Source organism: Oncorhynchus kisutch, linkage group LG25, assembly GCF_002021735.2.
Source record: "Oncorhynchus kisutch isolate 150728-3 linkage group LG25, Okis_V2, whole genome shotgun sequence".
In the NCBI taxonomy this organism is placed as follows: domain Eukaryota; kingdom Metazoa; phylum Chordata; class Actinopteri; order Salmoniformes; family Salmonidae; genus Oncorhynchus; species Oncorhynchus kisutch.
Window position 1 is genome coordinate 29797216 of NC_034198.2, and position 27682 is coordinate 29824897.

The following is a 27682-nucleotide window of genomic DNA, read 5'->3' on the forward strand; positions in this document are numbered from 1 at the left end:
TACCCGGATCTCACAGCTAGCTAGCTGCTATCCGTGTGACTATCGGCTTTCGTCGATTCCGGAGCAAACATCAATTATTCCGGAGCTAGCCAGCTCCGTCAATCACTCCTTAGTTCCATCAATCACTCCTGGGCTGCAGTCACCTATCCGCACCCATTTTACTGCCTACGCGGAGCCCCACCGGGCCTTCACAACTGGACTGCCGACGTTATCTACCCGAAGGAGATCCGGCTGGCTCCTCCGTCGCGACGTTACCTGAACGCCCATCTGCGGCCTGCTAACCGTTAGCTGTCTTACCGGCTGCTATTTGAATAGACAATCGGACAAATAATTTATTTTTTATTATTATTATGTTTTCTTCTTGGGCCTCTATAAGTATATCTATTGTTTTTATTTTTTGTTGTTGTTGTGTGATTTGGATTAATCCCCTCTACCACACGGAACCCCACTAATCTACTGACGGAATGCAAGAGGTGGCTAACAACAGACCTCCATCCTATGCTAGCTTGCTACCGATGGCCTGGCTAGCTGTCTAAATCGCCGTGACCCCCAACCAACCTCTCCACTCACTGGACCCTTTTGATCACTCGACTAAGCATGCCTCTCCTTAATGTCAATATGTCTTGTCCATTGCTGTTCTGGTTAGTGTTTATTGGCTTATTTCACTGTAGAGCCTCTAGTCCTGCTCACTATACCTTATCCAACCTATTAGTTCCACCACCCACACATGCAATGACATCTCCTGGTTTCAATGATGTTTCTAGAGACAATATCTCTCTCTTCATCACTCAATACCTAGGTTTACCTCCACTGTATTCACATCCTACCATAACTTTGTCTGTACATTATACCTTGATGCTATTTTATCGCCCCCAGAAACCTCCTTTTACTCTCTGTTCCAGACGTTCTAGACGACCAATTCTTATTGCTTTTAGCCGCACCCTTATTCTACTGAATCCAGGCCCTGCAGTGCCTAGCTCCACTCCTATTCCCCAGGCGCTCTCTTTTGACGACTTCTGTAACCGTAATAGCCTTGGTTTCATGCATGTTAACATTAGAAGCCTCCTCCCTAAGTTTGTTCTATTCACTGCTTTAGCACACTCTGCCAACCCAGATGTTCTAGCTGTGTCTGAATCCTGGCTTAGGAAGACCACCAAAAATTCAGAAATTTTAATTCCAAACTACAACTTTTTTGGACAAGATTGAACTGCCAAAGGGGGCGGTGTTGCAATCTACTGCAAAGATAGCTTGCAGAGTTCTGTCCTATTATCCAGGTCTGTACCCAAACAATTTGAACTTCTACTTTTAAAAATCCACCTCTCTAAAAACAAGTCTCTCACCATTGCCGCCTGCTATAGACCACCCTCTGCCCCCAGCTGTGCTCTGGACACCATATGTGAACTGATTGCCCCCCATCTATCTTCAGAGGGTTAACACCCCAGCCATCCTACAATCTAAACTTGATGCCCTCAATCTCACACAAATTATCAATGAACCTAACAGGTACCTCCACAAAGCCTTCAACACGGGCACCCTCATAGATATCATCCTAACCAACTTCCCCTCTAAATACACCTCTGCTGTCTTCAACCAAGATCTCAGCGATCACTGCCTCATTGCCTGCATCCATATTGGGTCAGCGGTCAAACGACCTCCACTCATCACTGTAAAACGCTCCCTGAAACACTTCAGCGAGCAGGCCTTTCTAATCGACCTGGCCGGGGTATCCTGGAAGGATATTGATCTCATCCCGTCAGTAGAGGATGCCTGGATATTTTTTTTAAATGCCTTCCTAACCATCTTAAATAAACATGCCCCATTCAAGAAATGTAGAACCAGGAACAGATATAGCCCTTGGTTCTCCCCAGACCTGACTGCCCTTAACCAACACAAAACATCCTATGGCATTCTGCATTACCATCGAACAGCCCCCGTGATATGCAGCTGTTCAGGGAAGCTAGACACCATTCTACACAGGCAGTTAGAAAAGCCAAGGCTAGCTTTTTCAAGCAGAAATTTGCTTCCTGCAACACTAACTCAAAAAAGTTCTGGGACACTGTAAAGTCCATGGAGAATAAGAACACCTCCTCCCAGCTGCCCACTGCACTGAAGATAGGAAACACTGTCACCACTGATAAATCCACCATAATTGAGAATTTCAATAAGCATTTTTCTACGGCTGGCCATGCTTTCCACCTGGCTACTCCTACCCCGGTCAACAGCACTGCACCCCCAACAGCAACTCGCCCAAGCCTTCCCCATTTCTCCTTCTCCCAAATCCATTCAGCTGATGTTCTGAAAGAGCTGCAAAATCTGGACCCCTACAAATCAGCCGGGCTAGACAATCTGGACCCTTTCTTTCTAAAATTATCTGCCGAAATTGTTTCCACCCCTATTACTAGCCTGTTCAACCTCTCTTTCGTGTCGTCTGAGATTCCCAAAGATTGGAAAGCAGCTGCGGTCATCCCCCTCTTCAAAGGGGGGACACTCTTGACCCAAACTGCTACAGACCTATATCTATCATACCATGCCTTTCTAAGGTCTTCGAAAGCCAAGTCAACAAACAGATTACCGACCATTTCGAATCTAACCATACCTTCTCTGCTATGCAATCTGGTTTCAGAGCTGGTCATGGGTGCACCTCAGCCACGCTCAAGGTCCTAAACGATATCTTAACCGCCATCGATAAGAAACATTACTGTGCAGCCGTATTCATTGATCTGGCCAAGGCTTTCGACTCTGTCAATCACCACATCCTCATCGGCAGACTCGACAGCCTTGGTTTCTCAAATGATTGCCTCGCCTGGTTCACCAACTACTTCTCTGATAGAGTTCAGTGTGTCAAATCGGAGGGTCTGCTGTCCGGACCTCTGGCAGTCTCTATGGGGGTGCCACAGGGTTCAATTCTTGGACCGACTCTCTTCTCTGTATACATCAATGAGGTTGCTCTTGCTGCTGGTGAGTCTCTGATCCACCTCTACGCAGACGACACCATTCTGTATACTTCCGGCCCTTCTTTGGACACTGTGTTAACAACCCTCCAGGCAAGCTTCAATGCCATACAACTCTCATTCCGTGGCCTCCAATTGCTCTTAAATACAAGTCAAACTAAATGCATGCTCTTCAACCGATCGCTACCTGCACCTACCCGCCTGTCCAACATCACTACTCTGGACGGCTCTGACTTAGAATACGTGGACAACTACAAATACTTAGGTGTCTGGTTAGACTGTAAACTCTCCTTCCAGACCCATATCAAACATCTCCAATCCAAAGTTAAATCTAGAATTGGCTTCCTATTTCGCAACAAAGCATCCTTCACTCATGCTGCCAAACATACCCTTGTAAAACTGACCATCCTACCAATCCTCGACTTTTGCGATGTCATTTACAAAATAGCCTCCAATACCCTACTCAACAAATTGGATGCAGTCTATCACAGTGCAATCCGTTTTGTCACCAAAGCCCCATATACTACCCACCATTGCGACCTGTACGCTCTCGTTGGCTGGCCCTCGCTTCATACTCGTCGCCAAACCCACTGGCTCCATGTCATCTACAAGACCCTGCTAGGTAAAGTCCCCGCCTTATCTCAGCTCGCTGGTCACCATAGCATCTCCCACCTGTAGCACACGCTCCAGCAGGTATATCTCTCTAGTCACCCCCAAAACCAATTCTTTCTTTGGCCGCCTCTCCTTCCAGTTCTCTGCTGCCAATGACTGGAACGAACTACAAAAATCTCTGAAACTGGAAACACTTATCTCCCTCACTAGCTTTAAGCACCAACTGTCAGAGCAGCTCACAGATTACTGCACCTGTACATAGCCCACCTATAATTTAGCCCAAACAACTACCTCTTTCCCAACTGTATTTAATTTATTTATTTATTTTGCTCCTTTGCACCCCATTATTTTTATTTCTACTTTGCACATTCTTCCATTGCAAAACTACCATTCCAGTGTTTTACTTGCTATATTGTATTTACTTTGCCACCATGGCCTTTTTTGCCATTACCTCCCTTCTCACCTCATTTGCTCACATCGTATATAGACTTGTTTATACTGTACTATTGACTGTATGTTTGTTTTACTCCATGTGTAACTCTGTGTCGTTGTATCTGTCGAACTGCTTTGCTTTATCTTGGCCAGGTCGCAATTGTAAATGAGAACTTGTTCTCAACTTGCCTACCTGGTTAAATAAAGGTAAAATAAAAAATAAATAAATAAAAGGATGGATATAGGTCTGTAACAGTTTGGGTCCAGGGTGTCTCCCCCTTTGAAAAGGGGGATGACCGCGGCAGCTTTCCACATGCCAAAACACACTTAAAAACATTATATTCTGAAATCACCCTGCAATAGATGATGCTTGGAAATATGATACAGTATATGGTTCTACTGTACAGTATGTAGAACCCTTCTTGCCTTTCAAATAATCGTCAAAGAACCCTGTCTTCCAATTACAGTTCTTAGGATGTTATAGAACCCTATCCCACTGCAAAGAACCCTTTCGGAACTCTTTTTCATAAGAGTGTAGATGAAACCTATTGGGAATTAAACAAAAACGATTTGACAATAATCTGGAGTGTTAGAGAGGGTGGGAGTGGGAGGGAGAGCGGGACGGTGGGAGGTGGATGATATCTCTATAAGAGGAGCTGAAGGGGAGAGAGAGAGAGAGAGAGAGAGAGAGAGAGAGAGAGAGAGAGAGAGAGAGAGAGAGAGAGAGAGAGAAATAAAAAATAAAGGAGAATGGTACTGCACTAATTTGTCATCAGACTCGGGCCATGACATCTAGGCTATTACAGCACTGGTGTTTTGTCATCACAACAGAATAGTACAGCAGCAGCTAGAACTGGGACCTGCAGACATATTCTGAAACATGGCACATGAGATGGAGAGTGTGAATGTGTGACTGGTTGGTTGTGTGACTGTGTGTGTGTGTGTGTGTGTGTGTGTGTGTGTGTGTGTGTGTGTGTGTGTGTGTGTGTGTGTGTGTGTGTGTGTGTGTGTGTGTGTGTGTGTGTGTGTGTCATCAATCAGAGTTGCTAAGGCAACTTGCTACTGCTTGATCACTGCTCATATGTCATATGTCATCATCCTGCAACCAATGCCTACAGAACAGAGGTCATATGTCATCCTGTGACCACTGCCTACAGAACAGAGCTCACATGTCATCTTGGGACCACTGCCTACAGAACAGAGCTCACATGTCATCCTGGGACCACTGCCTACAGAACAGAGCTCACATGTCATCCTGGGACCACTGCCTACAGCATAGGGCTCATATTTTATGAACCTCAGACAACTGCTAACATACAGAGCAGAGCCAGGCTGAACTGGCCTGAGTGGAGGCTTATGTTTACATTATCCAACAGACAAATCAAGATGCTGCAGAGAGGTTGTCACTCTGCTCGAAGGTCACAACATGGTACTATTGCCTACAGTAGGGCTATAACAAGACCTACCCACATGAAAAAGTACTATAGTATATGCTATGCTAGGAATACTATAGTATTCACTGTCATGTTTTTGTGGATTTTACTGTAGCATTCATTGTAGTGATTTTGCGGAATGTAGTATTTGCTGTAGTGTACTGTAGTATTTACAGTTTACTATAGTATAAATGGGTCTTTCTATAAACTGGGGTAACAGTGAGTATTTCCTAAGCTGGACATCTTGTTACAGCTGTTGATAAGTCATTGATAATAATCTGCAAATGTTTTTTATGTCATTGCATTAAGATATAAGGGGAAATCATAGATACTGTATATTCAATAAAATTCACAAGTTGATTTAAAACGTATGTTTAACCCTTTATCATGGTTGGTGTCTTGACGGATTTTTCCCAAAATCGTGTGACATAAAACATAACATTTCTGTCCTTGCATTTATGGCAGTCTACTTTGTCGTTATATCATATATTAAACATGAATCAGTTAAATTAGACATTGGACTTGTAAGAAACCTTGTAAGAATCCTGGATCTTATTGTAGGAATGTTTTTTGTATAGAGATGCAGTGCAGTGGAACATTTCTTGTATTCCTTATGTTACGGGGTGAAAACAATTTACATGGGCACACACAAATACAAAATGATGTACAGTATGCGAATGCAAAATCGAATGCTTCTAATCGAAAGAGTCCCCTTACCTTGATATTTAATACCTAAATCAAAACTGTCATTAACATGGTTCTTCAATAATTGAGCATAATACTTGTTGGATGCGCATTTAGTGTCCACCTGATTAGTTACGCCATGATATTTTCACACATCCTCATCCAGGAAGGAATTTTCTGAATGACAGTCACGTGACGGACAGCATTTGTGATAGCACATGCAATACAACAACAGCCCAAGTGCTAGGAAAAAGGTGTTCGCGAGGAATGTCCAGAATATGTTGGTGTCTTATTCGTTATGCTGGCGAAGCGAGTTGTGCCTGGATCCATGTTGGATCTAATATCCTTAGCGAATTGAATCGTTAGATTCGTTAGATGTTTTTGTGGACACAGTCAACTGTGCACAATTGTATAGGATAGAAGCAACACCTAACGCTATTCCTATGAATTATTCTGTATATAATGAAAAAAAATGACATAGCCTAGTGGGCTTATTCACACTATGATCTGGTAATGATATAACATGACTAATCCATTTTGTTTTCCATGTTACACCTGTCATTTTAATGAATACAAGGGGCTTGAAGCAGCCTACTTGAATTTGGAGCTCAGAAATGCAAGTACTGGAATAGTCATACCTTGAAAATCAGACATTTCCTCAATCTGGTGCTTGAAAGGTCCTTGTAATTATTGTAACCGATGTAGAAGTTCTCCTGCTCCCTTATACTTACCTGTGATTTAGTTTTTGTGAGAGACGTGGCCACCTTCATTTGTTTGCCGCAGCTACAATTGAAGGGTGTTGTGCTACTCTGTTGCAGTAAAACCATGTGGGGTTATTATGAAGATGACAACATCTAATGCTGGCTTCAACTTGGCTTTCCATACAAATCCTTCCATTAAAAAAGGAACCTGGTGCTTGGTCACTTTCTCAAAATAAAAACAGTGATGGTGAGATTCAAATAGTGAGATTAATGCTGCCGCTATTCGTGGCTTTATTATGTGTGCCTGCGTCAGTCACATAGGCTACAGAAAAATCTCCACGCATTAAATTAATTTGTCAGACAATATTCTCACATATTTTAGAATGTAAAAATAATTATAATATCAATGCATTGGTACTGCCCAATAAATCAGTATTGTTGTAGTGGTAATGGCCTACTTCATGGACACTTTTTGCATGCTTTTGGGGAGAGAGGTTCTATATTAGGCCCTACATCTACAATTATATAAACTATACAATTGTATAACATTGATGTCCTTGAAAATTACAATTAAGTGCTTGAAAAAGTCCCTGAAAGTCCATGAATTTGACTTGTCAATATCTGTATGAACCCTGCTTAAAGGATGTATACTCCTAGTCCTATGTTGTGGTGTTGGTGGAGTTATGAGACACTTTTAGTCCTCGAAGTACACGGGTAGAACTGCATGAAAATCCTTTTCTATTTTTGTTTCAAATAATTTTGAAATGTTGGTCCCAATGTCACACATTGGTGCCATTATTTATAGAAAGACCCAAATACTGTAGTAAAAAAGAGTAGTATATACTATAGTATATACTATATTACTGTAGTATGCTGTAGTATTTACTGCAGTTTTTTTGTGGACTGTAGTATACTGTAGTATCCTGTAGTTTACTGTAGTGTTTTTTCGCACTATAGTATGGTATACAGCAGCATTTACTGTAGTGTTTTTGGGGACATTACTGTAATATTATCTCTGTTTTCGCCGTCCGAAGGAAGAAATAGAGGCAGCGGAAGTGGAAAGGCGATATTACAAGGAGAAACACAAACGAGGCAAGCACGAGAGGCAACCCCGAGAAATGTTTTGGGGGGCACACGAGTGGGGAGCGTGTGACTGGTCAGGCACCGCGTTATGCAGAGATGCGCACAGTGTCTCCAGTTCGCATTCATATCCCAGTGTGCTCTATTCCAGCTCCTCACATTTGCCGGGCTAGAATGGGCATCCAGCCAGGATGGATGGTGCCTGCTCAGCGCTCCTGGTCTCCAGTACACCTCCTTGGACCAGGATATCCTGTGCCGACTCTCCGTACTGTGTCTCTGGTGCGTCTGCACAGCCCAGTGCGTCCTGTGCTAGCGCCCCGCACTTGCCGGGCTCAAGTGAGCATCCAGCCAAGACGCATTGTGCCAGCTCTACCCTCCAGATCTCCAGTGCGCATTCACAGGCCAGTACGTCCTGTGCCTGCTCCCCGCACTCGCCCTGAGGTGCGTGTCCCCAGCCCGGTACCACCAGTGCCGGCACCACGCACCAGGCCTCCAGTGCGCCTCCACAGTCCAGTAAGTCCTGTGTCTCCTCCCCGCACGTTTCACGTTCCCCAACATTTCACAGTTCGTAACCGACGACGACGTGCCACAGTCCAGAACCTCCTCCGACGGGCCACAGTCCAGAACCTCCGACGAAGGGCCACAGTCCGTAACCTCCGACGACGGGCCACAGTCCGGAACCTCCTACGACGGGCCACAGTCCGGAACCTCCGACGACGGGCCACAGTCCGGAACCTCCGACGACGGGCCACAGTCCGGAACCTCCGACGACGGGCCACAGTCCGGAACCTCCGGCGACGGGCCACAGTCCGGAACCTCCGACGACGGGCCACAGTCCGGAACCTCCAGAGACGGTCCCCAGCCCGTGGTCTACAGAGACGGTCCCCAGCCCGTGGTCTCCAGCGACGGTCCCCAGCCCAGGGTCCCTGGCCGGGGGTCTCTAGCGACGGTCCCCAGCCTGGGGTCCGCACCTTTGTGGTGTAGGGGGGGGGGGGGGACTGTCACGCTCTGACCTTTTAATATCTAGGGTGGGTATGCTAGATTTGTATTGTCTAGGGTTTTTGTATGTCTAAGAGTTTAGAAGGTCTAGGTATTTGCATGTCTATGGTGGCCTGATATGGTTCCCAATCAGAGGCAGCTGTTTATCGTTGTCTCTGATTGGGGATCATATTTAGGTAGCCATTTTCCCTTTTGTGTTTGTGGGTTCTTATTCTATGTTTAGTTGCCTGTCTGCACTATTCGCTTCACGTTTCGTTCGTTTTGTTGTTTTGTTAGTTTGTTCAGTGTTCTTTCTTTAATTAAAAGAAGAATGTACGCATACCACGCTCCACAAATATTTACAAGCATATATTTTGTATTTTTACTTTGACATAGAAGTGGGGGGCTTTCTCCTTGAAGAAATCTACTGAAGAAATACAAAAACAGCTCATTTTCCATACCATGTCGGTAGGTAGGTAGGTAGGACTGGGTTCTGAACAGAGAGTTAAGAGGTTCTGCTCTCTCTATAACTTGTAGGGAACACAATATATGGTCTATACATGGCATGTAGGTTTCTCACTTGTGGGAGGCACAAATTGGGATATAGGGGAGGGGAATGGTATATGCAAATTAAATACTGTAGCATTTACTATAGCGTAAAAATGTAGTGGTTTTGCAGACTGTAGTGTTTTTGCTGACATTTCTATAGTATTTACAAGTGTTTTTCGTGTGGATAACACTGTAGTATTTACTATAATATTCTACAGTATACTACAGAATTATATAGTAAGTACTGCACATTATGGGGCTGCAAGTAGCCTAGTGGTTAGAGTGTGGGACTAGTAACCAAAAGGTTGCAAGATCGAATCACCGAGCTGACAAGGTAAAAATCTGTCGTTCTGCCCCTGAACAAGGCAGTTAACCCACCGTTCCTAGGCCGTCATTGAAATTTGTTCTTAATTGACTTGCTTAGTTAAAACAAAAATTATCAAGGGATACTATAGTATTCTACAAGCTGTTTATTGTTTGTGTGTAGTAACACCATAGAAATATAATCAAATTGTGTGCGTCTCCAGAATTAGAAATAGAGTTGTACTTCCATTGTCACTGTGCTCCCAGCTGATACCACCTGGCACACATGGGACTATACTACATGCTATACTATAATACGGCCTGTTAGTTATGTTCAATTCCAGACTTTGTTTGCGCCAGGTTAACTAAACTGGCACATACACTGTACATAGATATCCAGTATAAGGCCTGGTAACAAGCATAGGAGGACTGCAGAATTAGGATGTGAGTTGATGTAACCCCACATCGATACACTTCTTTAATTTCTGCCAGACATATGTTATAAATATACACACAGTGCGTTCTGCCAGTGCCCCATTAGATGGCTTTAGGAAGAAAGGACTGGGATAAATGGGGACCCTCTCTGACTCTCTTCCACTGGGACACTTCATAGCAACTACAGGCCTTATTCATCACTGCCAACTGCCAACCCACTCCAGCCTTGATCGCAGTGCCAGAAAACCACAGAAGACTGGGGTAGGATTTCTGTGGACATTTTGGCATGGAGGTGTATGAGAGAGTGTTGAATTTGGTCAACCAAAAAAGTAATTGCTCATTTGCTACGTGAAGATGATTTGATCTAATAGAAGTTCCATGATGATTAGGTTATGCACTGATGTAAATGGACGCAAGTGGCATTTCGGCAACTTTTCATAGAGATTGATAGACGACTCCTAATTTATATAACTTTTTTAGCATAGAGGGAAACGACCGCCCAGCCCAGTCAAAGCTCTTCTCTGTCCCAGCACTCCAATTGCGGAACAAGTCAGGACAGAGGAGTCCTTGCCCATATTCCGAAAATGTTGAAACTCTACCTTTTTGAAGAGTATCTTATAAAACAACTCTCACGGCGCTCCCGACACACCCCATTCCATTGGTAGAGTTGTCACTTGAATATCTTGTCAATATAATAGACAATCTTGAGGGATGGCACCACAACATTGCTGATAAATGCCTTGATCTAACCCCAGAAAACCCTAAAAGACGGGAGGATTTGTGTTCCCCCATGTGGCGTGGAGGACTGACAGGACTAGGTGTACAGTCCAAATCGCACCCTTTTACCTATTCCCTTCTCTCGTCAAAAGTAATGCAGTATATAGGGAATAGGGTGCCATTTGGGAAACATCCTATCAGACTGCAAGGAGGGCACCAGGCCTAGATGTCTCTCTTTGTCTTCTCAGTAGCTCTATGGCTGCGTCTCAAATGGCACCCTATTCACTATATCGTGCCTTACTTTTGATCAGAACCCTATGGGAATAGGGTACCATTTGGGATGCGCCTCCCATGTATCACCTCAGAGGCACTCCTCTAACGAAGACATGCATGCCCCTTAACGAGATAGAACCCCTTAATGAGCTCTAGCTCCTAACGAGCTCCTAGCGCTAACAAGGTAGAGTCGGAGCGTGGACATGTGGTCTACACCCTGACTGCTTATTAAGACTCTGTCGCCTCAGAACTTATCTGTTAGATTCCGTGAGGACGAGATGCTCGGTTGGAGGTGAGGAGAGAAGTAGGTAAGAAATGTAGGGGGAGCAGAAGGGAAGAAATGTAGGACACCACACAAGGAAAGGGAGGAGGGGAAAACTACTGAAAAGAGAGAGAGAGAGAGAGAGAGAGAGAGATGGGGTAAACGTCAGAGAGGAAAGAAAGACAAGGAGAAAAGAGAAAGGGTAGATAAATGACTTATTTGGAAATTGAAAGATACATGAAGGGAACCTTTTATTGCACTTCTTGGAAGATTTACTTCTCGAGAGTGGACTGTATTCCTTGGTGTCTGCTGATGTCAGCATCCCCATTAAGCACCCACTGTAATATTTAGCAGAACATAACAGAATGGGAACATGGAAACACCTCCCTTTACCAGCGTGTTCCAGCATGTATGACTACTGAATACCTTCTATTTGCTCTATATAATATTATAATAATATATCATATAATATTATTGCGAAGCATCTTTTGAAACTACAGAGAACAATTCGATCTTGAATAGTCTGATCCTGATATGACAGGAACGGCTTTCTCAGCGTCTCTCTCTTTTGATTGTAGTGCATAAGTACAGTATACCATTTGTGTTCAAAGATTTTGTATCCAATTTAAAACCCTTGATTTAGGTTCTGCAAACAGAATTGTCTTGGCAGGAGACCCCCTCTGAGGTATGACAGTGAGGAGTACGGAGTGTTGAACTGATTGGGAACTGACTTAGAACTCTGACTTAGAACGTAATAGTTCTGCAAACAGAAGTCTCCTTGCTTCCTAAACTCCTAGCAGGATATCTCCTCCCTACCCCCTGAGGTATGTCAGTAAAGGCTATGGAGTGTTGAGTGCTGGGCTTCGTCCCAAATGGCACTCTATTCCATTTATAGTGCACTCTGGTCGTTAACTATTTAGGAAATAGGGTGCCATTTTGGGACTCATCCCCGGAACTGGTCATGGAAATTCACCTGGCAGAGCTGCATGAAACCTGGGAAGACTCCCACACAGACGAGAAGGGGCTCTGGTGGGGTACAGTGGGGTGTGTGTTTGTGTGTGTGGGAGTGTGGGGGGGGGGGCAGGATTAGGAGAATGAGTGTCTGTTTAAAGGGATTCTGGGATACTCCAGGATTTTGGCAATAAGGCCCGTTATCTACTTCCCTAGAGTCAGAGGACCTTCTGGATACCATTTGTACAGTATGTCTTTGTATCCAGTGTTGGAGGTAGTTTTGCGAGCCAAAGCTAATTAGAGTTAGCGCAGTGACTGAAAGTCTATGAGTATCTACTAGCATGCAACAGTCCCTTAGAGATGATTAAAATAAAGAAAAGTGTATCTGGAAGAGCAAGGGCCTGTTCAGTACTCCTTGCGTGTCCCCAGTGATGTACTGTACACTCCACACTCCCTTCCCTGAGAATAGTGCACAGTGTTTGATGTGATGCCCACTCCCTAACCTGAGAGTATTGCACAGCGTTTGATGTGATGCCCACTCCTCTACCCTGAGAATAAGCACAGCGTGTTGGTGTTTACCTCTTTCAGGCAACCCATAAAGTTGTTGCTAACAGGTGATCCAGGCAGGTCAGCCGTGCTAGGACTCCCGCCAACATAGAAAAAGTCGTCGGAGCCTAGCATGGTGTAGTCTTCTTGAGTATACCCTGTGGTGGTCAGTATCCCATCCACGGATATAGTTACCTAGACAACAAAGCACAGGGAAAGGACACGCTATTCTCAGATAGCCTATCAGAGCTCTCAGTCCAGCGGCTTTCTGCCTCTGATATATAGTCTCTGAGTCGGTGATAGTATTGTTTTTCCTCTATAGATTATAGAAACCCATTTTCATGTCTGTTTTTTATTATTTTCTTGTTTTTTTGTTTATTTTGTCCAGTTTAGGATTAGTAGTTTGAGATGTAGACTGCTAGCCCCCCAAGGAATTGATAAAGCTAGTTAGCTAGGAAGTTAGTTAGTTGCCCCAGACTAAGTGTGTTAGTAAGTTAGCCCCTACTGCAACTCAAAAGGAATTTCAGCAGACACAAAAATGGTGTTAGTAGAATGTTATCTAGGTTAGTTTCGCTAGGGTTACATATTAGTAAAAGTTAATAAGCAGTTTGTTTTCTAATAAAAAGAAAAGAACAGCGTGCGAGTGGGTTAGATATAGAAAGCAGCAAGCAAGTAGAAGCCACAACCACAGGTTTAGCGTTTAGCGTAATACACAGAAATTAGTTTTTTCAGAAAGACAAAAGTAAGGTGTTTTTGTCTTTTCTTTTTGCATGTGAGCACACAAAAAGACATGTTCCCCAAGATGGTGTTAGTTAATAGGTTAAGGAAAAATTGTTTTGGTCTGACACTTTGCGCTTGTGTCGGATGTATGCAGAAGCGTATGATTGGTGGATCGTGCAAAAAAAATTAAAAGCACCAATGACAACGACAGCTGGACTAGACGAGTGGTCGGGTAGTGTGAGCATGTGCAGCATTCAGCGCAGCATTCAGAATGCATGCCATGCAGAGTGAATGGGAAATAGAACACTGGCTGAGCCAATGAGCATCAGGCCAGCCAGGCAGGAGTCAGACATGGGTCCTCCTTTGTTAACCACTGCTTGATGCAAAAGGCTCGAAACGATGCTCCTAAAAACGTGATTGGACAGGAGACAGGAAGTAAAAATAACAGGAAGTGGTGAAAACCAACCAACGGATGAAAATATAGAAAAATAAAAAGGTCAAAACGTAAGCAGAAAGAGTACCAACCGCAGTTCCCCCTTTTTTGTTAATGACGTCTACAGTAAGAAAAGATAGAAAAGAAACACACGGCAAACCCAAACTAAGAAACAATTAGAATGATATCTACCGAACAATGTAGTTTGTTTACCATAGCGTGTCCAATGCCTGAGTGCTTTGTGGAAAAGGGGGGAGAAAGGAAATTAAAAACTGTGAACAGAATAACGATAGTTACTCAAAAAAGAGATGATGGTTAACTACCAAAAGTTAGTACATTGCTGAGTTTGTTGTTGTTGTTGTTGTTAATAAACATTAAAAAAAGAGATTGGTTAGTAGTATGACACATTCCATGAATGACATGTTAGTTGTTGTTTTTCAAAGCATGTTAGTAACATAGAGTAAAAAAGGGCAAAATAAGTAATTTTTACAAGATAAAAAGCAGACTAAGAAAGACTAGCGAAAATGCCTCCACAAGTGGAAGTGAGCTAGCCAGCGTTGGATCGATTGGTGACTCCCTAGACCGGACTCGTAGACCGGACTGCCTGTGTAGGCATCAACAACCCCAACCCCCACCCCTCTGACACGGTATGATTGACAGACATCAAATGGTTCATAAGAGAGAATGCCTAAAGCGCATCAGTCGACCCTCTTTAACGAAAGTCTTTCAGATCTTTGGGTTCATTTGATACATTCTTTCATTATTAGGACCAGTTTAGGACCATGTTCATGATTTTCAAGACCCGTTACAGACCAAGATTCCGACCGATCCCATCCGTTGGGACGTCGGTGGTCAGGAAATCATCTTACATGACTTTACCTCCATTTGGGTCTTATTGATGGACTTTAGGATCACTTTACTGTAATGAAACAAAGCAAAGACCCTGACACAGAATGAGAAGGAGAATGGAGATTGGATTCCCCCGTTGAGCATGCACTTTCATTATGCATTCTTAATGTTATCACAATTAAATCAAATTTTAACATTGCTGAAATCATCTCAATATTTATATATATATATATATTTTTTAAACTTTTTGTCAGTGTGGCGTTTCAAAACAAACAATCCCCTACTATCCGAGCAGGAACACATCTAGAGAGAGCTAGTATGTTGGTAGAATGCCGTACGAGAGATCCTCAATAAAACTAGTATCTGCTATACTTCCAAATCTATGTCATAAAGCAAACTGTGTCGCTTGTAAACGGTGTTGCTTTTATTTGTCTTAATTTTGCGTTTATTCTATTTTTTGGGGGGTGTAACAGTTGAGCGTGTGTTGAGCAGCCAAAGACCCAGAGGTCCCCAACAAAAAGGCTGATCCTCAAAAAGTAAATACATATGTTCATTGTGGTCACAACTACAATATAGAGGAATGGATGACTCAGAGATCAGCAACTCTGAACAAAGTGACACTCGGGAAGCTATGTAGTTTTTCCACATGATTTTTCCTCTATTGATGCCTTTCCTCACTGGTCTAGATATGTCCCTGCTCAAATGCAGCACCGCGTTCTTCATGTCTTACTACAGATCAAATCATTATTACCATCAATCCAAATACTTATTCCAAAATGGGTCAAATTCATTTGATTGTAATAATCAAATTCAATCAAATTGGGCTCATCTAAATTTGTTTACTACTAATTCTCCATCGCAGTCACCCATTTTACTGTTACCTGACGTAGATTCCTTGTAACTTTGACATCATGCCAATCATTGTCATTGAATTTCCCATTGACAGGCTCCACCAGAGCTTCAAAGGCCCCAGACCCCAAATTAATGACCAGCGATACAGCTCCGTTTTTCAGGGCCAGGTTGACGTAGTCTGCAGACTTCCCCGTGTGAAGCATCAGACCGTTCCTCTGTAACGTCTTGAAGGACAGGGTGATCTCGTCGCTGCTGCTCTGGATCGGGTTCAAGGACAGGTCGTAGCAGAAGAACTCGGATCCCTTGAAGGTCGCCACGTAGTCTTCTTTTCCTATAAGAGGACACAAAGATAAAGAGGGATTAGGTTTTTCATAGAGGAAGGGAGGGAAGAAGAGCAACTCCTACATTCCATATAGCTCGGCCTGCTTAGCTGTCCACCTAGCTGTTCAGAAGGTATAGGAAGATTTCAAAAAGTTAAGGTTATAACAGTTCACATTCAGTTTGGACTTGACTTGGGGTGATAAGATGGGACGATATGGACAATTACAAAAACTGCTCTCCTAAGGACTGGCTGTCCTGTACAGTACTTAACTGTGTACTTTTATTTGGTCCTCCAATGGGCTGCATTACTGAAAACCATTAAAAACCTTGTGACCTGGTACCCATGGTGTCCCAAAAAGCAACAGGAAGCCTTGTATCAAATCCTTACCTGTATCTCAGGTAGTGAGGACAAGGTAGTGTGGACAAGAAAGTGTACTAAGTTCAAGTTCACTGCGCATTATCATTTTTTATGAATTTGCTGGAAATGTTTTACGTTCCTCAAACTCAAACATGATTAAACCAATCCGAAGGCAAGGATTCTGTTACCAGAACCAATGGTTTGGTTTATGCTTCACACGTTGAAGAGGATACCCTTCTAATGATACATCATAGTACAATACAATATTCTCTAATGATACATCCTAGTGCAATGCAATATTCTCCAATGATACATTCTAGTACATTACATTATTCTCCAATGATACATCATAGTACAATACAATATGCTTCAATGATACATCATAGTACAATACAATATGCTTCAATGATACATCATAGTACAATACAATATGCTTCAATGATACATCATAGTACAATACAATATGCTTCAATGATACATCATAGTACAATACAATATGCTTCAATGATACATCATAGTACAATACAAATATTACCATTGCTGCTCAAATGTAAAACCTGAAAAACCCATAATTCTATTCGTAAAAAAGCTTTCATTGTTTACATTATCTGGCTCTACTGTGTTTGTGAATGGAAATGAAGTAATTGTATAATGGAGGAGTATGTTTTCAGGGTATTACATTGTATTTATCCAGGCTTCTCTCTATTCATTAGCCTGAGTACAATTGCACTTACTACAGAATGGGATGGAAGAGGGTGGGAGAGAGAATGAGAGACAGAGACAGAGAGAAAAGAGAGAGGGGGGTAGAAGAGACAGAGAGAGGCATTTCTGTTCTTTGTCGGATTCACCAAAGCTCCATAAAATCAGTCCAATTAATTTAGCTGCTACTCATTTTCAAGCCAATATATCCATTTGAAAGCTGGCGGTTCACGGTTATGTTTTAGCCATAAAACATTACATTCTCAGAGACAAGAGATGAGATAAAAGAAGCCCCCATCCTTAATGGACCCCAGGAAGAACCATAGTTGTTGCCAAGGTGTCAGCCAATGGGGATCCAAATAAAGTAGAGTGCTCAACTCTTTGAAGGGGCAGTATTGTGGATAGCAAGCATCAGGCAGGGGAGGGACAATGGTAGGTCAACCAATAAACAAGCTATTTAAGAAGTGATCTGGGACCAGATAACAAGCTATTAAAATAACCATCCGACAATAAACACAACACAAATGAACCACACTATTTATATACATATTACACACATAAACTATATATACATAAGTATGTGGAAGCAACGTCAGCAGAAGAACTGTTCGTCGGGAGCTTCATGAAATGGGTTTCCATGGCCGAGCAGCCACACTTAAGTCTAACATCACCATGCGCAATGCCAAGTGTCGGCTGGAGTGTAATGTAATGAAATGTAAAGCTCGGACTCCGGAACAGTGGAAACGTGTTCTGTGGAGTGATTATGCTTCACCATCTGGCAGTCCGAAGGAAAAATCTGGGATTTGCAGATGCCAGGAGAACTCTACCTGCCCGAATGCATAGCGCCTACTGTAAAGTTTGGTGGAGGAGGAATAAAGGTCTGGAGCTGGTTTTCATGGTTCGGGCTAGGCCCCTTAGATCCAGTGGAGGAAAATCTTAACGCCACAGCATACAATGACAATTTAGATAATTCTGTGCTTCCAAGTTTGTAGCAACAGGTTGGGGAAGTCAATTTTCTATTTCAGGGATTTTAGGTAGTGGTGGATTGTCTTTATGTTATGTGTGTGCATGTTAGGTAGTGGTGGATTGTCTTTATGTTACGTGTGTGCATTTTAGGTAGTGGTGGATTGTCTTTATGTTACGTGTGTGCATTTTAGGTAGTGGTGGATTGTCTTTATGTTACGTGTGTGCATGTTAGGTAGTGGTGGATTGTCTTTATGTTACGTGTGTGCATGTTAGATAGTGGTGGATTTTCTTTTCTTAAACTTGGCACCCTGTGGTTTTTGGGTTGTCTCATTGGATGTTGGATGCCTTAGTAAAAGCACTTAACCCCAGTGGAACTCTCTGTGTGTCTGATTTCTGTACCCACCTAGTCCCGCGTGACAGGGGGGACCAACTCAATATTGATATCCATGATTTTGGAATGAGATGTTTGACGAGCAGGTGTCCACATACCTTTGGTCATGTAGTCTATATTACACAGGTGCCCAAGCACAAATACATAGGCTACAGACAGACACACTCACCCGCGCACCTGCCCGCACACACGAAGTGTCTCTCCGGAGCAATTTGTCAGGTCATCAATCCCTCTTTAAAGGTACTATACTACTATATTATACGGCACCTCTGAGAACACTGCAAGTGGCCGTAATTCAGCCTGACTGGATCACCTCTCCTCTGCTCTCTCTTTAAGCCTCTCTCTACCCCTGAGCCTCCATCCTCCATCAGTATGAGTGAGTGACAGTTGTCCTCCCCACACCCACCTGCATAGACACACACACACACACACACACACACACACACACACACACACACACACACACACACACACACACACACACACACACACACACACACACACATCCTTCTCCCCCCTGTCAGTCCTGGACAACTTATCAGCCCCATCACTCCATGACCATTCATCTCCCCCCTCTCTCGCTCTCTCCTCATGCATTCCCCCCTCTGCTGCCTTTGGCTCAGCCCTAACGATCAATACTGCTAAGCAGTGTGCTGTGCTCTGAAGCACTGTGGCTGTGACTGTGAGTGTCTGTGTGTCTGTGTCTGTGTCTGTGTGTCTGTGTGTGTGTGTGTGTGTGTGTGTGTGGGTGTGTGTGTGTATGTGTGCGCGTGTGCGCGTGTGCGTGTGTGTGTGTGTGTATGTGTGCGCGTGTGTGTGTGTGTGTGTATGTGTGTGTATGTGTGTGTGTATGTGTGTGTGTGTGTGTGTGTGTGTGTGTGTAATGTGAGGCCTACGTGTTCAGAGTGAGGTACAGTACAGCAAGGAGACCAGTTGAGATCAAGCATTTGAAAGCACGCAAGTGTATGTGTTTAACAACATTCCTTACCCTGTGTGACATTACATTGTTGCTGCAGATCGGTTTGTGGTAATACAGCTTCATTCTTACATTCCTACTTCATTCTTCACAATAGAGTGACATTGGAGTTAAGATGGTTGACCCTGAGAAGATCTTTCAACAGTTGTGTTCAAGGGAGTAATTTATCTGAAACACACCAGTTGTCATTTAGGCACCTCTACATCTACTGTCAAACAGCAAACTGCTTATTTCGGTATCTACAGTACCTGTTCAATACCCTGTGGTGCCCTCTGATCACTGTCACAGTCAAACACCAATTAACGTTTCTATTGACTGCTGACTTCCTCCACACCTACCTCCATCCTTACTTTACCTACCCACCCTCCATCAATACTTTACCTACCCACTCTCCATCAATACTTTACATACCCACCCTCCATCAATACTTTACCTACCAACCCTCCATCAATACTTTACCTACCAACCCTCCATCAATACTTTACCTACCCACCCTCCATCAATACTTTACCTATGCACCCTTCATCAATACTTTACCTACCCACCCTCCATCAATACTTTACCTACCCACCCTCCATCAATACTTTACCTTCCCACCCCTCCATCAATACTTTACCTACCCACCCCTCCATCCTTACTTTACTTACCCACCCCTCCATCCTTACTTTACTTACCCACCCCTCCATCCTTACTTTACCTACCCACCCCTCCATCCTTACTTTACCTACCCACCCCTCCATCCTTACTTTACCTACCCACCCCTCCATTATACTTTACCTACCCACCCCTCCATCCTTACTTTACCTACCCACCCCTCCATCAATACTTTACCTACCCACCCCTCCATCCTTACTTTACCTACCCAACCATCAATCCATACTCTACCTACCCACCCCTCCATCCATACTTTACCTACCCACCTCTCCATCCTTACTTTACCTCCCCACCCTCCATCAATACTTTACCTACCCACCTCTCCATCCGTACTTTACCTACCCACCCCTCCATCAATACTATACTTACCCACACCTCCATCCATACATTACCTACCCACCCCTCCATCCATACTTTACCTACCCACCTCTCCATCCTTACTTTACCTCCCCACCCTCCATCAATACTTTACCTACCCACCTCTCCATCCGTACTTTACCTACCCACCCCTCCATCCTTACTTTACCTACCCACCCCTCCGTCCAAACTTTACCTACGCACCGCTCCATCAATACTATACTTACCCACCCCTCCATCCTTACTTTACCTACACACCCCTCCATCCTTACTTTACATACCCACGCCTCCATCCTTACTTTACATACCCACGCCTCCATCTATACTTACCCACCCCTCCATCCCTACTTTACCTACCCACCCCTCCATCCATACTTTACCTACCCACCCCTCCATCCTTACTTTACCTACCCACCCCTCCATCAATACTATACTTACCCACCCCTCCATCCTTACCTTACCTACCCACCCTCCATCCAATCTTTACCTACCCACCCCTCCATCCTTACTTTACCTACCCACCCCTCCATCCTTCCTATATCCTACCCATGCCTCCATCCTTACTTTACATACCCACGCCTCCATCCTTACTTTACATACCCACGCCTCCATCTATACTCACCCACACCTCCATCCATACTTTACCTACCCACCCCTCCATCCTTACTTTACCTACCCACGCCTCCATCCTTACTTTACATACCCACACCTCCATCCTTACTTTACATACCCACGCCTCCATCTATACTTACCCACCCCTCCATCCATACTTTACCTACCCACACCATCATCCTTACTTTACCTACCCACCCCTCCATCCTTACTTTACCTACCCACCCCTCCATCAATACTATACTTATCCACCCCTCCATCCTTACCTTACCTACCCACCCTCCATCCAAACTTTACCTACCCACCCCTCCATCCTTACTTTACCTACCCACCCCTCCATCCTTACTTTACCTACCCACCCCTCCAACCTTACTTTACCTACCCACCCCTCCATCCTTACTTTACATACCCACGCCTCCATCCTTACTTTACATACCCACGCCTCCATCTATACTTACCCACCCCTCCATCCTTACTTTACCTACCCACCCCTCCATCCTTACTTTAACTACCCACCCCTCCATCCTTACTTTACATACCCACCCCTTCATCTATACTTACCCACCCCTCCATCAATACACTACCTACCCACCCCTCCATGCTTACTTTACCTACCCACCCCTCCATCAATACTATACTTACCCACCCCTCCATCCTTACCTTACCTACCCACCCCTCCATCCTTACTTTAACTACCCACCCCTCCATCCTTACTTTACATACCCACGCCTCCATCCTTACTTTACATACCCACGCCTCCATCTATACTTATCCACCCCTCCATCCATACTATACTTACCCACACCTCCATCCATACATTACCTACCTACCCACCCCTCCATCCATACTTTACCTACCCACCTCTCCATCATTACTTTACCTCCCCACCCTCCATCAATACTTTACCTACCCACCTCTCCATCCGTACTTTACCTACCCACCCCTCCATCCTTACTTTACCTACCCACCCCTCCGTCCAAACTTTACCTACGCACCGCTCCATCAATACTATACTTACCCACCCCTCCATCCTTACTTTACCTACACACCCCTCCATCCTTACTTTACATACCCACGCCTCCATCCTTACTTTACATACCCACGCCTCCATCTATACTTACCCACCCCTCCATCCCTACTTTACCTACCCACCCCTCCATCCATACTTTACCTACCCACCCCTCCATCCTTACTTTACCTACCCACCCCTCCATCAATACTATACTTACCCACCCCTCCATCCTTACCTTACCTACCCACCCTCCATCCAATCTTTACCTACCCACCCCTCCATCCTTACTTTACCTACCCACCCCTCCATCCTTCCTATATCCTACCCATGCCTCCATCCTTACTTTACATACCCACGCCTCCATCCTTACTTTACATACCCACGCCTCCATCTATACTTACCCACCCCTCCATCCATACTTTACCTACCCACCCCTCCATCCTTACTTTACCTACCCACGCCTCCATCCTTACTTTACATACCCACACCTCCATCCTTACTTTACATACCCACGCCTCCATCTATACTTACCCACCCCTCCATCCATACTTTACCTACCCACACCATCATCCTTACTTTACCTACCCACCCCTCCATCCTTACTTTACCTACCCACCCCTCCATCAATACTATACTTATCCACCCCTCCATCCTTACCTTACCTACCCACCCTCCATCCAAACTTTACCTACCCACCCCTCCATCCTTACTTTACCTACCCACCCCTCCATCCTTACTTTACCTACCCACCCCTCCAACCTTACTTTACCTACCCACCCCTCCATCCTTACTTTACATACCCACGCCTCCATCCTTACTTACATACCCACGCCTTCATCTATACTTACCCACCCCTCCATCCTTACTTTACCTACCCACCCCTCCATCCTTACTTTAACTACCCACCCCTCCATCCTTACTTTACATACCCACCCCTTCATCTATACTTACCCACCCCTCCATCAATACACTACCTACCCACCCCCTCCATGCTTACTTTACCTACCCACCCCTCCATCAATACTATACTTACCCACCCCTCCATCCTTACCTTACCTACCCACCCCTCCATCCTTACTTTAACTACCCACCCCTCCATCCTTACTTTACATACCCACGCCTCCATCCTTACTTTACATACCCACGCCTCCATCTATACTTATCCACCCCTCCATCCATACTTTACCTACCCACCCCTCCATCCATACTTTACCTACCCACCCCCCCCATCCTTACTTTAACTACCCACCCCTCCTTCCTTACTTTACCTACCCACCCCTCCATCCTTACTTTACCTACTCACCCCTCCATCCTTACTTTAACTACCCACCCCTCCATCCTTACTTTACATACCCACGCCTCCATCCATACTTTACCTACCCACCCCTCCATCAACACTTTACCTACTCACCCCTCCATCCTTACTTTACATACCCACCCCTCCATCCATACTTTACCTACCCAACCCTCCATCCTTACTTTACCTACCCACCACTCCATCCATACTTTACCTACCTACCCACCCCTCCATCAATACTTTACCTACCCACCCCTCCATCCATACTTTACCTACCCACCCCTCCATCCTTACTTTACCTACCCACCCTCCATGAATACACTACCTACCCACCCCCTCCATCCATACCTTACCTACCCACCCCTCCTTCCTTACTTTACCTACACACCCCTCTATCCTTACTTTACCTACCCACCCCTCCATCAACACTATACTTACCCACCCCTCCATCCTTACTTTACCCTACCCACCCCTCCATCCTTACTTTACCTACCCACCCCTCCATCCATCCTTTACCTACCCACACCTCCATCCAAACTTTACCTACCCACCCCTCCATCAATACTTTACCTACCCACCCCTCCATCCTTACTTTACCTACCCACCCATCAATCCATACTCTACCTACCCACCCCTCCATCCATACTTTACCTACCCACCTCTCCATCCTTACTTTACCTCCCCACCCTCCATAAATACTTTACCTACCCACCTCTCCATCCGTACTTTACCTACCCACCCCTCCATCAATACTATACTTACCCACCCCTCCATCCATACATTACCTACCCACCCCTCCATCCATACTTTACCTACCCACCTCTCCATCCTTACTTTACCACCCCACCCTCCATCAATACTATACTTACCCACCCCTCCATCCATACATTACCTACCCACCCCTCCATCCATACTTTACCTACCCACCTCTCCATCCGTACTTTACCTACCCACCCCTCCATCCTTACTTTACCTACCCACCCCTCTGTCCAAACTTTACCTACGCACCGCTCCATCAATACTATACTTACCCACCCCTCCATCCTTACTTTACCTACACACCCCTCCATCCTTACTTTACATACCCACGCCTCCATCCTTACTTTACATACCCACGCCTCCATCTATACTTACCCACCCCTCCATCCATACTTTACCTACCCACCCCTCCATCCATACTTTACCTACCCACCCCTCCATCCTTAATTTACCTACCCACCCCTCCATCAATACTATACTTATCCACCCCTCCATCCTTACCTTACCTACCCACCCTCCATCCAAACTTTACCTACCCACCCCTCCATCCTTACTTTACCTATCCACCCCCCCATCCTTCCTATATCCTACCCATGCCTCCATCCATACTTTACATACCCACGCCTCCATCCTTACTTTACATACCCACGCCTCCATCTATACTTACCCACCCCTCCATCCATACTTTACCTACCCACCCCTCCATCCTTACTTTACCTACCCACGCCTGCATCCTTACTTTACATACCCACACCTCCATCCTTACTTTACATACCCACGCCTCCATCTATACTTACCCACCCCTCCATCCATACTTTACCTACCCACCCCTCCATCCTTACTTTACCTACCCACCCCTCCATCAATACTATACTTACCCACCCCTCCATCCTTACCTCACCTACCCACCCTCCATCCAAACTTTACCTACCCACCCCTCCATCCTTACTTTACCTACCCACCCCTCCATCCTTACTTTACCTACCCACCCCTCCATCCTTACTTTACCTACCCACCCCTCCATCCTTACTTTACATACCCACGCCTCCATCCTTACTTTACATACCCACGCCTCCATCTATACTTACCCACCCCTCCATCCTTACTTTACCTACCCACCCCTCCATCCTTACTTTAACTACCCACCCCTCCATCCTTACTTTACATACCCACCCCTTCATCTATACTTACCCACCCCTCCATCAATACACTACCTACCCACCCCTCCAGGCTTACTTTACCTACCCACCCCTCCATCAATACTATACTTACCCACCCCTCCATCCTTACCTTACCTACCCACCCCTCCATCCTTACTTTAACTACCCACCCCTCCATCCTTACTTTACATACCCACGCCTCCATCCTTACTTTACATACCCACGCCTCCATCTATACTTATCCACCCCTCCATCCATACTTTACCTACCCTCCCCTCCATCCTTACTTTACCTACCCACCCCTCCATCAATACTATACTTACCCACCCCTCCATCCTTACCTCACCTACCCACCCTCCATCAATACACTACCTACCCACTACTCCATCCTTACTTTAACTACCCACCCCTCCATCCATACTTTACCTACCTACCCACCCCTCCATCCTTACTTTACCTACCCACCCCTCCATCCAAACTTTACCTACACACCCCTCCATCAACACTATACTTACCCACCCCTCCATCCTTACTTTACCTACCCACCCCTCCATCAATACTTTACCTACCCACACCTCCATCAATACACTACCTACCCACTACTCCATCCTTACTTTAACTACCCACCCCTCCATCCTTACTTTACCTACCCACCCACCCCTCCATCCAAACTTTACCTACCCACCCCTCCATCCTTACTTTACCTACCCACCCCTCCATCCATACTTTACCTACCCACCCCTCCATCCATACTTTACCTACCCACCCTTCCATCCATACTTTACCTACCCACGCCTCCATCCATACTTTACCTACCCACCCCTCCATCAATACTATACTGTGCCACTGACACGGCCTGCAACGAAAACATGCGGTCTCTCCTTCACTGCAGCCGAGGTGAGTAAGACATTTAAACGTGTTAACCCTCGCAAGGCTGCAGGCCCAGACGGCATCCCCAGCCGCGCCCTCAGAGCATGCGCAGACCAGCTGGCCGGTGTGTTTACGGACATATTCAATCAATCCCTATACCAGTCTGCTGTTCCCACATGCTTCAAGAGGGCCACCATTGTTCCTGTTCCCAAGAAAGCTAAGGTAACTGAGCTAAACGACTACCGCCCCGTAGCACTCACATCCGTCATCATGAAGTGCTTTGAGAGACTAGTCAAGGACCATATGACCTCCACCCTACCTGACACCCTAGACCCACTCCAATTTGCTTACCGCCCAAATAGGTCCACAGACGATGCAATCTCAACCACACTGCACACTGCCCTAACCCATCTGGACAAGAGGAATACCTATGTGAGAATGCTGTTCATCGACTACAGCTCGGCATTCAACACCATAGTACCCTCCAAGCTCGTCATCAAGCTCGAGACCCTGGGTCTCGACCCCGCCCTGTGCAACTGGGTACTGGACTTCCTGACGGGCCGCCCCCAGGTGGTGAGGGTAGGCAACAACATCTCCACCCCTCTGATCCTCAACACTGGGGCCCCACAAGGGTGCGTTCTGAGCCCTCTCCTGTACTCCCTGTTTACCCACGACTGCGTGGCCACGCACGCCTCCAACTCAATCATCAAGTTTGCGGACGACACAACAGTGGTAGGCTTGATTACCAACAACGACGAGACGGCCTACAGGGAGGAGGTGAGGGCCCTCGGAGTGTGGTGTCAGGAAAATAACCTCACACTCAACGTCAACAAAACTAAGGAGATGATTGTGGACTTCAGGAAACAGCAGAGGGAACACCCCCCTATCCACATCGATGGAACAGTAGTGGAGAGGGTAGCAAGTTTTAAGTTCCTTGGCATACACATCACAGACAAACTGAATTGGTCCACTCACACAGACAGCATCGTGAAGAAGGCGCAGCAGCGCCTCTTCAACCTCAGGAGGCTGAAGAAATTCGGCTTGTCACCAAAAGCACTCACAAACTTCTACAAATGCACAATTGAGAGCATCCTGGCGGGGTGTATCACCGCCTGGTATGGCAACTGCACCGCCCTCAACCGTAAGGCTATCCAGAGGGTAGTGAGGTCTGCACAACGCATCACCGGGGGCAAACTACCTGCCCTCCAGGACACCTACACCACCCGATGCTACAGGAAGGCCATAAAGATCATCAAGGACATCAACCACCCGAGCCACTGCCTGTTCACCCCGCTGTCATCCAGAAGGCGAGGTCAGTACAGGTGCATCAAAGCTGGGGCCGAGAGACTGAAAAACAGCTTCTATCTCAAGGCAATCAGACTGTTAAACAGCCACCACTAACATTGAGTGGCTGCTGCCAACACACTGTCATTGACACTGACTCAACTCCAGCCACTTTAATAATGGGAATTGATGGGAAATTATGTAA

General features: G+C 45.3%; 1 protein-coding gene across 29 annotated transcripts in view; it reads right to left on the reverse strand.

Moving 5' to 3' along the window:
• Positions 1 to 27682, reverse strand: part of LOC109878858 (neurexin-1a) — a 586328-nt gene that overhangs the window by 369849 nt on the left and 188797 nt on the right. For 20 of the 29 annotated variants that reach the window (XM_031805056.1, XM_031805039.1, XM_031805031.1 and 17 more), the window contains 3 exons: positions 15791 to 16092; positions 14274 to 14297; positions 12941 to 13102 (listed from right to left, as the gene is read on the reverse strand). In XM_031805056.1, the coding sequence (XP_031660916.1) occupies positions 12941 to 13102; positions 14274 to 14297; positions 15791 to 16092 (488 nt within the window). The remainder of the gene's footprint in view (positions 1 to 12940; positions 13103 to 14273; positions 14298 to 15790; positions 16093 to 27682) is intronic. The other 9 variants (XM_031805049.1, XM_031805050.1, XM_031805046.1 and 6 more) reach the window with 1 other exon arrangement.